Source organism: Micromys minutus (assembly GCF_963924665.1).
Source record: "Micromys minutus genome assembly, chromosome: 21".
Taxonomy (NCBI): Eukaryota; Metazoa; Chordata; class Mammalia; order Rodentia; family Muridae; genus Micromys; species Micromys minutus.
In genome coordinates this window covers 51610970-51624045 of record NC_137956.1, presented here as the reverse complement: position 1 = coordinate 51624045, position 13076 = coordinate 51610970, and the positions used below count along the sequence as shown (strand labels likewise).

The window sequence follows — 13076 nt, the reverse complement described above, 5'->3', positions numbered from 1 at the left end:
GAGACTAAAGGCATGGGCAGTCGTCTAGAGAAGACTTGGCCTAGCTTGGATCAAGCTAAGAGAACAGCAGCTGATGAATTTGGAGCTTATTTTAAGCCACTGGTTTTGTCGTTGTTGTTTCAAGACAGGACTGACAGGGTTTCTCTGTGTACGTCCTGGAACTCTTTGTAGGCCTCATAGAGATCTGCCTGTCTCTGCCTCTGAGTGCTGGGATTAAAGGTATTCACCACCACACCTGGCTAAGCTACTGATTCTTAAATCTGGCTATATAGTAAAAATAATCCTTGGAGGTGCCTGCCCACTGCCTTTAGAGGCTCTATTGTAGTCGTTGGAGGGACAGAGCTCTAGGTATTCACACACTTGAAAATGCTCCTGGAGCCCTCAGATTCAACCAGGTCTGAGAAAAACTGGCAAGTATAGATTGATCACAAAGAAAACCTTCAGTTGGGGGCTGGAGAGATGGCTCAGCGGTTAGAGCACTGACTGCTCTTCCAGTGGCCCTGAGTTCAAATCTCAGCAACCACATGTGGCTCACAACCATCTGTAATGGGATCTGATGCCCTCTTCTGGTGTGTCTGAAGATAGCTATGATGTACTTATATATAATAAATAAATAAATCTTAAAAAAAAAAAAAACACTTCAGTCTGACCAGGAACAACTGTGGATACTGGTGCCACTTGTTGCATGAGAAAGAATAGTAAGGAGTAGATTTAGGAGGTCGAGCCAAGTTTCTCTGTGGTCAAACTACTGTATATTTGGTGCAAGCAGAGGTGTTAGGTGAGCAGTAGAAGCCAGTTCTCCCTTAACTCCATTTGGCCTCTGTGGACAACACAAACTATGGACAGTGACGGTCATGAACTGAAGCACTGACTCCAGTGCTGCGGCTCCAGTGTTGCTTGCGTCCTGTGTTGGTCTGCAGCTCTGATTTAGCACATACCTTCTCTCTCAGTACTGTCTGAAGGGACCACCAGAAGCAGTTTGCTTTCAGTTGGCAGCCTACCCTTCCAGGTGTAATTTTCCATGTCTGTAACTTAGCTCACAGGGAGCTTGGGCAGCTTTCTTCTACCGGATACAGTCCACTGGTCCACAGTATTGATGGCATGCTGATGAGACCGTGTGAGGAGGGGTAGCACCACACGTATGAACATCAGAGGATAGGAAATAAATCCAACCAAATTTCAGGGACCTTAGTGAAATTTTTAGGAGTCCAGTGGTTGGGGCACATAGAGATATTCATCCTAGGGTAAAGGATAATTTATCGCACCTGGTTCCTCCCACCAACAAGAAAGACACACAACATTTAGTGGGTCTATTTGATTCTGGAGACAGCATACTTGGGTGTTTTACTTGGGCCCATTCCAAGTGACTTGGAAAGCTGCTAGCTTTGAGTGGAGCCTGGAATAGTAAAAGGCTCTTCAACTGATCCAGACTGCTGTACAGGTTGCTCTACCACTTGGGCCATATGCTCCAGCAGACCTGATGGTGTAGTTGAACTGGCACTGGTAGACAGGGATGCTGTTTGGAGCCTTTGGCAGGCTCCTATAGGTGAATCACAGGAAATCTTTGAGATTTTGGGAGCAAGGCCCTACCATCATATACAGACAACTTATTTTCCCTTTGAGAATCAGCTCTTGGCCTGCCATTGAGCCTTAATGGAAACTAAACATTTGACAATGGGCCATCAAGTTACCATGCAGCCTGAGGTGGTGATGATAAGTTGGGTATTATCTGACCACCAAGTCATAAAGTAGGATGTGCACAGCAGCAGTCCGTTATCAAATGGAAGTGGTATATATGTGAGCAGGCCTAAGCAGGTCTTGGGACACAAGCAAGTTACATGAAGAAGTTGCCCAAATGCCTCTGGTTTCTAAAGGAAGCACCCTTGAAGATATTCTGGACTTGGAAACTTGTCCTGTCTTGGAGCCCTTCCTACTGCTCACCCCTCACCCCTTTGCTTTCTTCATCTCTTCCTTTCCCACTACAGATACATTCTGGTTCTGCATTCTTTGGCAGTGTCTTTCCCAGAAGACACTGAAAACTGAGGCACAGTCCCTGCTGCCAGGAAGTTTAAAGCCACACATTGCACAGTTGCCACAATCATGTGACTGTGTGGTCAGTCTCCTTTCCTTGGACTTCGCCATTTATTAACCCCATAAATTATTTCAAATCTAAGAATTGAAAAAAGGTATAGTATAAATCTGTTCAGTTTGACCACAAATGCTAAGTTCCCCACTTCAAGTCCTCTACAGAACACCAATTTCTGTGACTGTCTGAGAACACTGTAGTCTTCGCTGTGCACATCATCAGTGGAAACACTGGGGCTCAATTTATTTTATCTGATATTTCTTTATGGAGACTTTATCCTGTTGTGTTCCCTTGGCTGGTTAGGGTCATCCAGTGTCAGTGTAGGGTTCAAAGTCTCTTTATGTCAAGGAGCTCTTCACACCTGTCTCTGAACAACCTACAAAGCCAGAAGAAAGCCCTCCTTGCTCCAGAGAGGGAAAAGAATCCTATCTGGGTCACCTACCTTCAGCCTTTGTATACATAGTGGCCACCCACCTCCTGGGGGTGCTAGCTGTGAGAGGGACGTCCTTGCCCAAACCAACATGTCTGCAGTGTTGACAGAAGCCTTGAGATAACCATACCCCTCATGCTCGTGCTGCAAGTGAACAGCAGTGCCAAGTCCTTGATATCATTTGAAAGAACCCAGGGATGCATATCGTGATGATGTGTTTATTGTTTTCAGTTATGTGTATGTGTAAGTGGAGTGGGTATGTGCACATTTGTGCTGGTGCCTGTGGAGGCCAGAGCTGTTGGATCCCCTGGAGCTCAGTATGTGAGCCAGCTCATGTGGGTACTGAACTCAGTCTCTACAAAAGCAGCAAGTATTTTTAACCACTGAACCATCCTTCCAGCTCCTTTTTTTTTTTTTTTTTTCTTTCTTGTAATATGGTCTTGACATGTAGCCCTGGCAGGCCTGAAACAGACTGTGTAGATCGGGCTGCCTTTAAATTCAGAGAGCCACCTGTTTCTATGTACCATCACACCCTCCTCCTCCTCTTCCTCTTCTTCCTCTTCCTTCTGGTGCTGCTGCTTTTCTTCTTTTAAATCCAGTCTCTTGTTGGGAATTTCTTGTCTCCACTGCTTTCCTTCGTACACTGTATTCTAGGCATGATTGAAACAAGCCTCATTTTTACAGTCATTGGCAGTAGAGTGTGGTAGACAGCATCAAAACAATGAGGAAAAAAGGCTTTTCCCAGTCTAAGTCTCTTAGAAAAACTGCCTGACAACATGTTTGAGCCTTGTCTGGTGCCTAGATTCTCAATCTGCTGCCCTTTAGTCACATTGTCCTGGGAGCCGTCTGACTGCACTCTTCTCACTTCTGTTATAAATGAGGGATCACATCGTCTCTGCCCACTCAGATTTATTGTCAGAATTAACTGACAAATGCTTTCAGTCACAAAACATTTGGAACTGTGCCTGTACTTTATAAGCACTCAACAAATGTCTACTGTAGCGTTATTATTTGGCTCGGGTGTATTGACTGCAGGCCTAATGCCAGGCCCTGAGCAACTTGCTAGGTTATAGGTTGAAACACATTGTCTGTGTCCTCTTGGGAATTTACAGTCATGCTGGAGATGCAGAGTGTAATTTTACAGTGTGGCTGAGAATGCCAGCTTAGACTGTGGTGGTCAGAGTTGCTTGTAGGGTCCTGATGTAGGCAGTTTCCTACGTTTAGGCTCTTAGGAAGAAGCCAGTGGTTTTGAAATGGGTACAGAGGACTTTGAATGCTTCCTGCCAAACCTCATAGAGAACTTTAGATGGTGCTAACATGTTGTCCTGGGGACAGAAGAGCTTGAGACGTGTGGTGCCTTTTCAAAAGCCCCGGCATATATATGTATATACACACATGCACACACACAGGACAGCATGGTGTCAGGAGGAACCCAGCACTAGATTGGGGCCAGAGTGTAGGTGGCTTGTGCACCTGGCCCAGGAGCTCAACTTCTGATCCTGTAATAGTCACCAGGGAGCTAGTGAGGGCTTTATGACAAAAATCTTGGGCATTCACAATTTAGAATGTTTTCCCTGGAAATAATCAGTGGGTGGTAGGCCAGGAACGCCTGTGATAGTGGTGTGGAGAAGGCGGTGGGACTGGGAGCAATTTTAGGTAGAAATAGATGAAGGGTGTAGCAGACTGAGAAGACCTGAAGACTGCCACCAGATTTCTAGCCTGGATAACATGTGGCAGCCGAGATATCACTGAACAGGAGGGTGGAGGGCTATGCCACACCCAGCACAGGAAACCTCCAGCAGCTTCTCCATGCTTGTGTGGACTGAGTTAGCCATGTTTGATCTTATTTGGGATGAGTCTGATGTGGTTTTAAGTGTTTACAGCCCACTGTATATCAAGAGAAAAGACTTGTAAAGTGCTTCACAATATAGGTAATACTTCCCTTGGGTGATTAAGTCAGGTTTTTAAAAAAACTACAGACAAGTATTTATCAGTTTGTAACTGAGAGGAAAACTCAGTGTGTTTGGCTATGTCAGCTTCGGCAGTCTGCAAGCTTCAGGACATTCCACGACGTGGATAAAGAACAGAGGGCAGAGTATCTCAGCAGGCTTCCTTCCCGTGCCCTGCACTAGTGGAGGACCACACTCCACAAAAAGCCAGAATTCCTCTTCACGAGGTAGTAACAATTTCCACAGTCCTAAGATTAAAGCAGACAAATGTAGAAGAGCCAATTTTGGGCTGTCAGGGATGAGGAGGGGACCCTGCTCTAGGCACTTTCATCACAGACTCAGGTGGTCTGATAGGAACGAGTCTTCAGGGAGGTTTGTGCAGTTGGAGGCACACTGTCAGAAAGGCTCTAATCAGCAGCTGGCTAATAAACAATAGTGAGAATATTACATGAGGCTCTGGTTACCTTTACAAAGGAGCTTCCTCTGGCTCTCTCTGGTTTACAGGAAACTCTGGGGACTGGTACCTTCAGTACTTTCCTGGCCTACCTCACTGTATCTATGTCTGTGCACGTCACAGCTCCCATCCTCTCCCCAGTACAGAAGTGTGATTTGGCTGGTGTCTGTAGTCACTTCAGCTGGAGTCTGTTCCCTGCAAGGCATCTCCTCAGTTGCAAAAGCAAATCAGAACTTGCATGCATCTTTGCATTTCTTAAGTTCTTCCCTTCCTAAAATTCTTCCATAGCATAGATCCTAACAGCCAGCTCTTGTTCCTTCTGCCTTGCTGGCCTGTTCCAATTTGTCTGGGAGTAGGGGAAGTGGTGCTCTGTGTGAAGCCTCCAACCCCCACACACTCCCTCCGGATCCTATTAGATTTGTTGTGCAGCACAAGTGACAGGCTTTGCCCTCTGCTGACTATGCACAGCAGTGCTGCTTGGAGTCTGGGTGTATTGGAGAGCTTCATAGCTTCAGTGGTTGGTGCACTGTGGACTCCTATACCCTGAGCACTCCAATGTGGAAAGCACCATCCCAGACCTCGGATAAATGGGTCACTTACTAGGAAACAAAGGCACCTGTTGTGGCCATGCCACCGTCAAGTGTGGGGCTTAGACGTAATGCAGTCCTAGTTAGTATCCCTGTGCTGCTTTTGCCCTGGCCCATGTTTCAAGCCATCTTGCTGGGCACCTTTCCTGGGTCAGCTGTCTCTTTGCTCTACTCTCATGGCTGACAAGTTTACCAGCAGCTCCCTGTTCATTCCCTGTTGGTGCTTCTCTCCTTTCACCACCTCACCCAGGCCGTGTCTGGTACCTGAGTGTCCCTTCTGCCTCTGAATGCCCTTAGTGAACCACCAGTAATCACTCTGCCCATCTTCTACCCGGCTCACAAAGCACAGGGGCCTAAGCTGCCTGTTACACTAATGACACTAGGCCACCCAGAGAGAGCCCCACAGCTCTGCCTGGAGCACGCCCTTTCACTTCTCAGCGGCCCTTGACACCAGAGTCTAAAAACTTCTGTCCCCTGGTTATTGATTATTGGCTGCTACCTCTTCTGATCTCTTTAATACGGTGATCTCCACAGTACACATACCCCAGCACCTAGGGAGGAGGCAGGGTGGACACAGGGGAGGAAACCAGCACAAATCCTGGAGACTGAGTCCATAGTGACTAGTGAGCTTAGCTTCAGGTGGGTACTTGGTGGCACTGGCTATTGAGACCCTGCACAAGTTGGTGTTCTGTCTGTGTCCTTCTGTTCACATGTGTGCAGAGTACCAAGTGTTAATATATTGCCAGTGTGGAATAACATGTCAGGTACCAAAGGCGCCTACTACTGAACACAGAGGCCCATCCTTCCGGTGAAAAGTAAAACAAAGCAGAACCCACTGAATATCAGACAGCATGTTTTGGCATGGAAGAGGTGAGCTGTGGATATGCCACTCAGCAATGGTCCTTCCCAAAGGCAGTGAGTACTCTGAAAAGCCAGTGAGCCCAACCACTACCATGATGTTCCCAGGGGGGAGAATAGATCCACAAAAACAGTGCTGACAAATGAAAGCAAAACTTAATCCCAAGATCAGTATGACCTAATGTGATCTGGAACACAGAGCCCATGTGTGTGGGGGCTTTGACATAATTGCCTCCACTGTAGAGTGACAACTGACCCTGATGCCTTTCCTATTCTCTTAGGGGGCAGTGCCCAAAGGAAATGCCACTAAAGAGTTCATCGAGAGCCTTCAGCTGAAGCCTGGGCAGGTGGTATACAAGTGTCCCAAGTGCTGCAGCATCAAGCCCGACCGGGCACACCACTGCAGGTACCGTGGGCTTCCCATAGCACCAGGCCAGCAGTGACCACTAGGTGAAAGCATTCGAGAGGGCAAGGGATGCCTGATGAAACCTCTTTTTCAATTTCCTGATATCTCTAAGCTTTGGCAAATCTGTGAATGGCCAGTACTTGAGACAAAGGCACCACTCAGACCTTCCGTGAAGCAACACTTGCAGAACTTATGACAGGCACAGATCTCAAGCAGAAGCTGTTCTGGGAGTTCCCTTTGTATCATCAAAGTTCTTTGGGTCTTCTTGATGGGAAGACATGGAGCTAAAAATTGCATTTCCTCATTAGAAGGGATCTATAAATGGCGAATTCCAGAGACCTAGAGCATCATTTGGTTATCTTCACACCATGCTGTATGGTTGGAGTGAGAAGGGTTTGGAGGAAATTGCTTTGCCTGAAACATTGCAGAGAGATTGAGTCAGTGAGAGGTCGCTGAGTGACTGGAGGTCTTTCCTGTGCAGTCTCAGTGAAAGGATCTGTCTCTGTCACCGTCCTGTGAGACAGCTCCTCAGTCTGCCTTCTCTCCTCTTCACCATTCTCATTTCTATCTTCATGGCCACTCTTGGACATAAGAGACTGTGGATGGGTGATGCCCTGGATAGGGGAGCTAGCCTCATGGTGTCCAGTGACTGCTTTAAAGTCACATAGCAGGTGGTTACTTGAGTCAGGTCTAGATCCTGCTCATTCTGGCTCTAGGGCCTCCAGTTTAAAGGTGATTTACACAGTGGCAGCTGTGTTTGATGGATAAGCTCCGCTTTTCCTGAGGAGCTCTCTCTTGAGTTAAACTTGCCTTTGAGGTGTGTTGAGGCTGAGATGGCATTTAATACCCATCTGCCACCCTGGAGGCCTGACCTTGAAGCTGGAGAGGTTAGTGTTTTAAAATCCAGTGCAGTTCTCAGGCCAAGCCCCTTCCTCGTTGTGAGGCCTGGATATAAATATCTGTGAGTGACCAGCAGTAAGTGGCTGAAACCATGCGAAGGTGGTGAGAGATACACAGGCCAGGCCAGGAGCCAGAGATCTAACTTTGCCGGAGATGGCTTTCTCACCTCCACAGTGGTGCTTCCCTCTTCTCTTTGCTGTGGCCCGGTGCCTGGTGTTCTCTTTCCTACAGTTAGCACCAGCTCTTTACCTCCTCCCCAAAGGGGTCCAAAGTGGGTGTCTAAGTGCCAGTAAACAGTTTGAGCAAGGCAAGAGCTGCTGGTTCAGAACAACCTTGTGAGGTGCTGAACCGCCTGTGTGTGCACTAGAACACGTGTGCTGACGGCTGCTGTTCTGTAGTGTACGGTGGCCCAGGCTGTTCAGGACATGATACGTAGAGGAAGAGCTCAGAGGCTACTATGTGGTTCTGGTGAGTAGGTGTGTGCGGGTGTCTGGGGGTCTGTGTGTATTAAAGAGTCACAGCATTACCAAAGTTGAGAACCACTGCTCTACGTGGAATGTTTTGTGTTTGGCAATAATCCCCATGAGAGCTCTGGAAATGGAAACAAAATCAACCTCTACAGACTCTACCAGAAGCAGGGGAATACAGAGAGAGGCACAGGTGTGGACCTCTATCTGAAAATGAGACTATGACAGACAAGACAGTCTCTCTCTCTGTCTCTCTCTCTCTCTCTCTCTCTGAGGCTGAGCCCTCATCAGCTTCCTAGAACCCTGACAGACTCCAGTTGCTTAGTTTTCCAGTCCTCAACTTCACCAGATACATGTCACCTGGCGCTCACCTGAGGAACAGGATGATGTTCTAGGCTAATTTGGAGGGCCTGTTTCTTCGTCGAGACACAAAATGGAGATCTGCCCTTGGATCCCTGCTCTGTTCTTTCTGTGGCTACACTGTCTCTTCAGAGCTTTTTAAAGCTAGAGTATGGGCTGCTGTTACCTTGTTGTCAGAGCGGTGTGTAATGAAACCCTGTGTGTGAAAGCATGATTCCCCCGTTTCTCCCCTGCTCTCTTGGGGTTCCACCCATTCTCTTTGCCTGCTTCTTATCTGTGTGAGCTCTCGCCAGGCTAAGCCCAGAGTCCCTCCACTAGGTCAGGACAGGTATATTTGTGCAGCATGACAGTGTGGTAAATGTTCCGTGATACATGGGTTATGTGTCTAATGCTGGCCCAGCACCCAGGATGGTTAAGAGAACTTTTGCTAGCTGCTTAAAGGCTACACACCAGAGATTGTGTCTCCTGGAGTTGGAACACAACCCAAGAGTGGACGGACCTGTTCATGTACATAAGCCAAAGAGCTTGTCAGTGTCTCCTGAGATCCGGGGGCTGAAATGTGGCGAGTAAGACCTCTGTGTAGCGCATCCGCAGTGTTCAGTGACTGTTGCTTCACCCTCAGTCGACACAGCCTTGGGCCCCAGAGCCCTGCCTGCCCTGCATGAAGCTGTCTGGCCCAAGAAGAGAAGTACCGCTTTGGCACTTCATGTCCTTGAAAACAGGAAAACACCTACCTATGCCACCCTCGAGCTATAGCCACTTCCTTCTTCCTCAAGCATGTGTTTGTCTAGTCTGGTTGCCCAGCACACCTTAGCTTCTTGTGAAACCCAGCTTCCTGCTCTTCCACACCTGGTTTCTTCAGAGTGTGAAGGATGGCTTTGCTATGAGAACTTGTTTAAAATCTCTATCGCATACAGAGCCAGAGGCTACTTGGTGCTCCTCTACAATGGACCCCTCACTGACTTGAGCATGTACTTGAAAGCCACCCTAGAAATAAGTAGGGGTAGAAGAGGACCTGCAAGGAGCCTAGACGAGGAGTGGCTACTCTCAGAAGTTTGTTCCTCAAATGAGTAGGGATGAAGGACCCTAGAGCTCACTGCATTGAGTTGCATGGCCATAAGATAAATAGGATGTGGTGATTTTATCCATGGAGAGCAGAGACCTAGTACACAGCAAGCAGACCACTCTACACTACTTACCTGCTTTTAAATTGTGTGTGGGAAGGTCAGGCATGGTGACACACACCTTCAGTCTCAGCACTTATGAGACAAAGGCAGGTGGATCTCTAGTTCTAGGTCAGCCTAGTCCACAGAGCAAGTTCCAAGACAACCAGGAACCTTACAAAGAAATTTTTTTTTTGAAAGACAAACAAAACTGGAGAGATGGCTCAGTGGTTAAGAGTACTCACTCCTCTTCCAGAGGTCCTGAGTTCAATTCCCAGTACCCACATGGTGGCTCACAACCATCTATAATGCAGTTCGATGCCCTCTTCTGGTGTGTCTGAAGACAGCTATAGTGTACTCATATAAGTAAAATAAATCTTGGAGAAGAAAAACAAAGTTTTAACCAATTTATCATGTACATATATTCACATTTATCTTCATGTATATTTTTAGAGCTGGTAACAGAAGAGAAAGCAGACAGACCAATGATGTACAATTGCTGAACCTGACTGTCTCCTGCATCCCTGTTGGACCTTTTTCTTGCCTTGCCTTCCTGCTCCTGAAGAGCATGGAACCAAGCTAGCATTTCTGGGCAGTGCCTGTTGGCAGCATGCCTGTGTCATGAGATGAGGCCTGTGGGAGTGATGGGGAGAGAAAGGGTTCACAGCAGTATGAAGCCTCTGCTTGTCTGAGTCAAACTGACAGGAACCCACCAGCTTGAGTAAGGTAGCCCAGCAGACCCAAGTCTGCCAAGCTACTACAGTTGCAACAGCTTGAAAAAGTATATTCCAGTTCTGCTAGTGTTTGGTAGGAATTCTGGAACTAGTGCCAGCTCTTTCCCTGTATCCTGTCCTACAGTAACATTTCCCAAACTCCTCTCACTTGACCTCCTCAGGAAACCCAATTTCTAAGTTTCCTGAGGCTTCAGAAAAGCCTCTTATCTGGGCCAGTTCTGGCCTATTAATGTGTGCAGATGCCTTGGAAGCAAGTCTGACTCCTCGTGGGGAATGACTTGACCCTGAAAGTCCTGACTCTGCGTTCCAGTCTTCTTCTTGCAGCATAAACTCAGTGTAGCCACAGCCAGTGCCCAGAGGTGTCGAGCTGAAACCATGATTCCAGGGCCTCGTCTGGGTTACCCCAGAACCTGTTGCTTTGTTACTTGTGTAGTTGTTTTTTTCCAACTGTATGATCCTTACCCCTGCTGACAGTCTGAATTATGGGTCATTTCAGTGTTTGTAAGCGGTGCATTCGCAAGATGGACCACCACTGTCCTTGGGTCAACAACTGTGTTGGCGAGAACAACCAGAAGTACTTTGTCCTGTTCACAGTAAGTTGGCATCTGAACTCTGCCTCCTTGAGGCAGGGGGACTCATTAGTTTTTTGGAAGATATCAGCACCCTCAGCAGTCTTTGTTGCTGTTGAGAACACTGCCTACCGTGTGGCTGTCTGCCTTCTCACTCAAGATCTCTGTCCTTCACTTTCTGTGCATGTAGAAAGCTGACTTAGTGTGACTAGCTGGAGGCAAGTGCTATGTTCTGGGTACCACGTAAGCACTAAGCCCACATAGCTAAAGAGGTGGCCTCAAACTCTGAGCTACAGGTAGATGGAGCAGCAGGTTTTATGTGCCCCATACAGCCTGAGTCGTGCCTGTGTTTAGGCTGTGCATCTGTTCTGGTTTCATGTGTCCCAGAGAACAGCTAATGACATCCTCCTCAAAACAAGAAATGGGGGTTCTGTGGGCTGGAGGAGTCACCAGTACCTTTTTGGCCTCCACCTAGTAGGGTATCATGTAGCACATGTTCTGAGTAACTGCTCGAGGGGACTACGTAGTTAGGAGATTCTCCCAGCAATGGCTCAGCACTGCTTTCCTGTTTCAGATGTACATAGCTCTCATTTCCTTGCACGCCCTCATCATGGTGGGATTCCACTTCCTGCATTGCTTTGAAGAAGACTGGACAAGTAAGTATTGCCAGGGTTTCTCTTGCTACTGTAGAGAAGGTATAGGATCCGAGTGGCCTGGGGGTTGTTCCCTTTGCAGTACAAGGCCCAGCCTCATTTTTTTTCTTTTTTATTGGATATTATATGTATTTACATTTCAAATGTTATCCCCTTTCCTGGTTCCCCCCTGCTTTTGTGAGGGTGCTCTCTCACCCACCTACTCCCACCTCACTGCCCTGGCATTCCCCTACACTAGGGAATCGAGCCTTCACAGGACCAAGGGCCTCTCCTCCCATTGATACCCAATAAGGCCATCCTCTGCTACATATGCGGATGGAGCCATGGGTCCCTCCATGTGTACTTTTTGGTTGGTGGTTTAGCCCCTGGGAGCTCTGGGAGGTCTGGTTGGTAGGTTTTATTGTTGTTCCTATGGGGATGCAAATCCCTTCATCTCCTTCAGTCCTTTCTCTAACTCCTTCATCGGGAACCCTATGCTCAGTGCAATGGTTAGCTGCAAGATTCTTCATCTTTATCATAAGGCTCTGGCAGAGCCTCTCAGGAAACAGCCACATCAGGCTCCTGTCAGCAAGCACTTCTTGGCATCAACAATAGTGACTGGGTTTGGTGGCTGATTATGGGATGGATTCCCCAGGTGAGGCAGTCTCTGGATGGCCTTCTCTTCAGGCTCTGCTCCACACTTTGTCTCTGTATTTCCTTTAGACAGGAGCAATTTTGGGTTAAAATCTTGAGAAGGGTGGGTGGCCCCATCCCCCAACCCCGGGGCCTTACTTAACCTCTGGATATAGTCCCAGCCTCATTTTACTTCTTAAACCCTATAGATTGATCAGGCCCTAAGATATACAATCCTTTTTTTTTTTTTTTTAATTAATGACAAAAAATAGACCCTCCAGTTTAGACAGGCAACTTACTAAGTTGGACAGAATCAAACTGAGCATATCCCAAGAGAAAATGGGCCTCAGGTCAGCAGAGGCCGGGATCCTGCGGAGGGAGCAGAAGCATCGAGTCTCGGTCTGCAAGGCTCTTGTTTTACTCCTTCACCGCTGGAGGTGGAGCCCAGCGCTACACTAGCCTCTCCTCCTCCAGGCAACACCCTAGCTCTAAACAGGGCACTGTAATCAAGGTCATCAACCCAGTCTCCCAGAGATCCATTTTTAACTTTTTGTCTAGAGCATAGAGGGGTGGTGGGTTTGTTTTGAGGGGGTGTAATAGGTTTTTTCAAATTGCTTATCTTAATAATACTAACTTAGATTAAGATCTTAGACCTTGTCTCCCTGCTTCACAAGTATTTAAATTCATTTAAATGTGAAGATTTAAGACAGGGAGAATCAGGGATAGGAAAGCAAGAAATAATAAGCAGCCACATGGGGGGAGGGGCTAGAACTCTGACACTCAGAGTCTGTGAGGTGGATGTCCTGAGCAGGGAACCCCTTTCCAGTTCTGAGAGGAGGGCAGGGACA

General features: G+C 47.5%; 1 protein-coding gene across 4 annotated transcripts in view; it reads left to right on the top strand.

Moving 5' to 3' along the window:
* The window catches only part of ZDHHC3 (zDHHC palmitoyltransferase 3), a 45278-nt gene that overhangs the window by 19164 nt on the left and 13038 nt on the right, over window positions 1–13076 (top strand). For all 4 annotated transcript variants that reach the window (XM_080934466.1, XM_080934464.1, XM_080934465.1 and 1 more), the window contains exons 3-5: window positions 6646–6770; window positions 10891–10987; window positions 11538–11619. In XM_080934466.1, the coding sequence (XP_080790592.1) occupies window positions 6646–6770; window positions 10891–10987; window positions 11538–11619 (304 nt within the window). The remainder of the gene's footprint in view (window positions 1–6645; window positions 6771–10890; window positions 10988–11537; window positions 11620–13076) is intronic.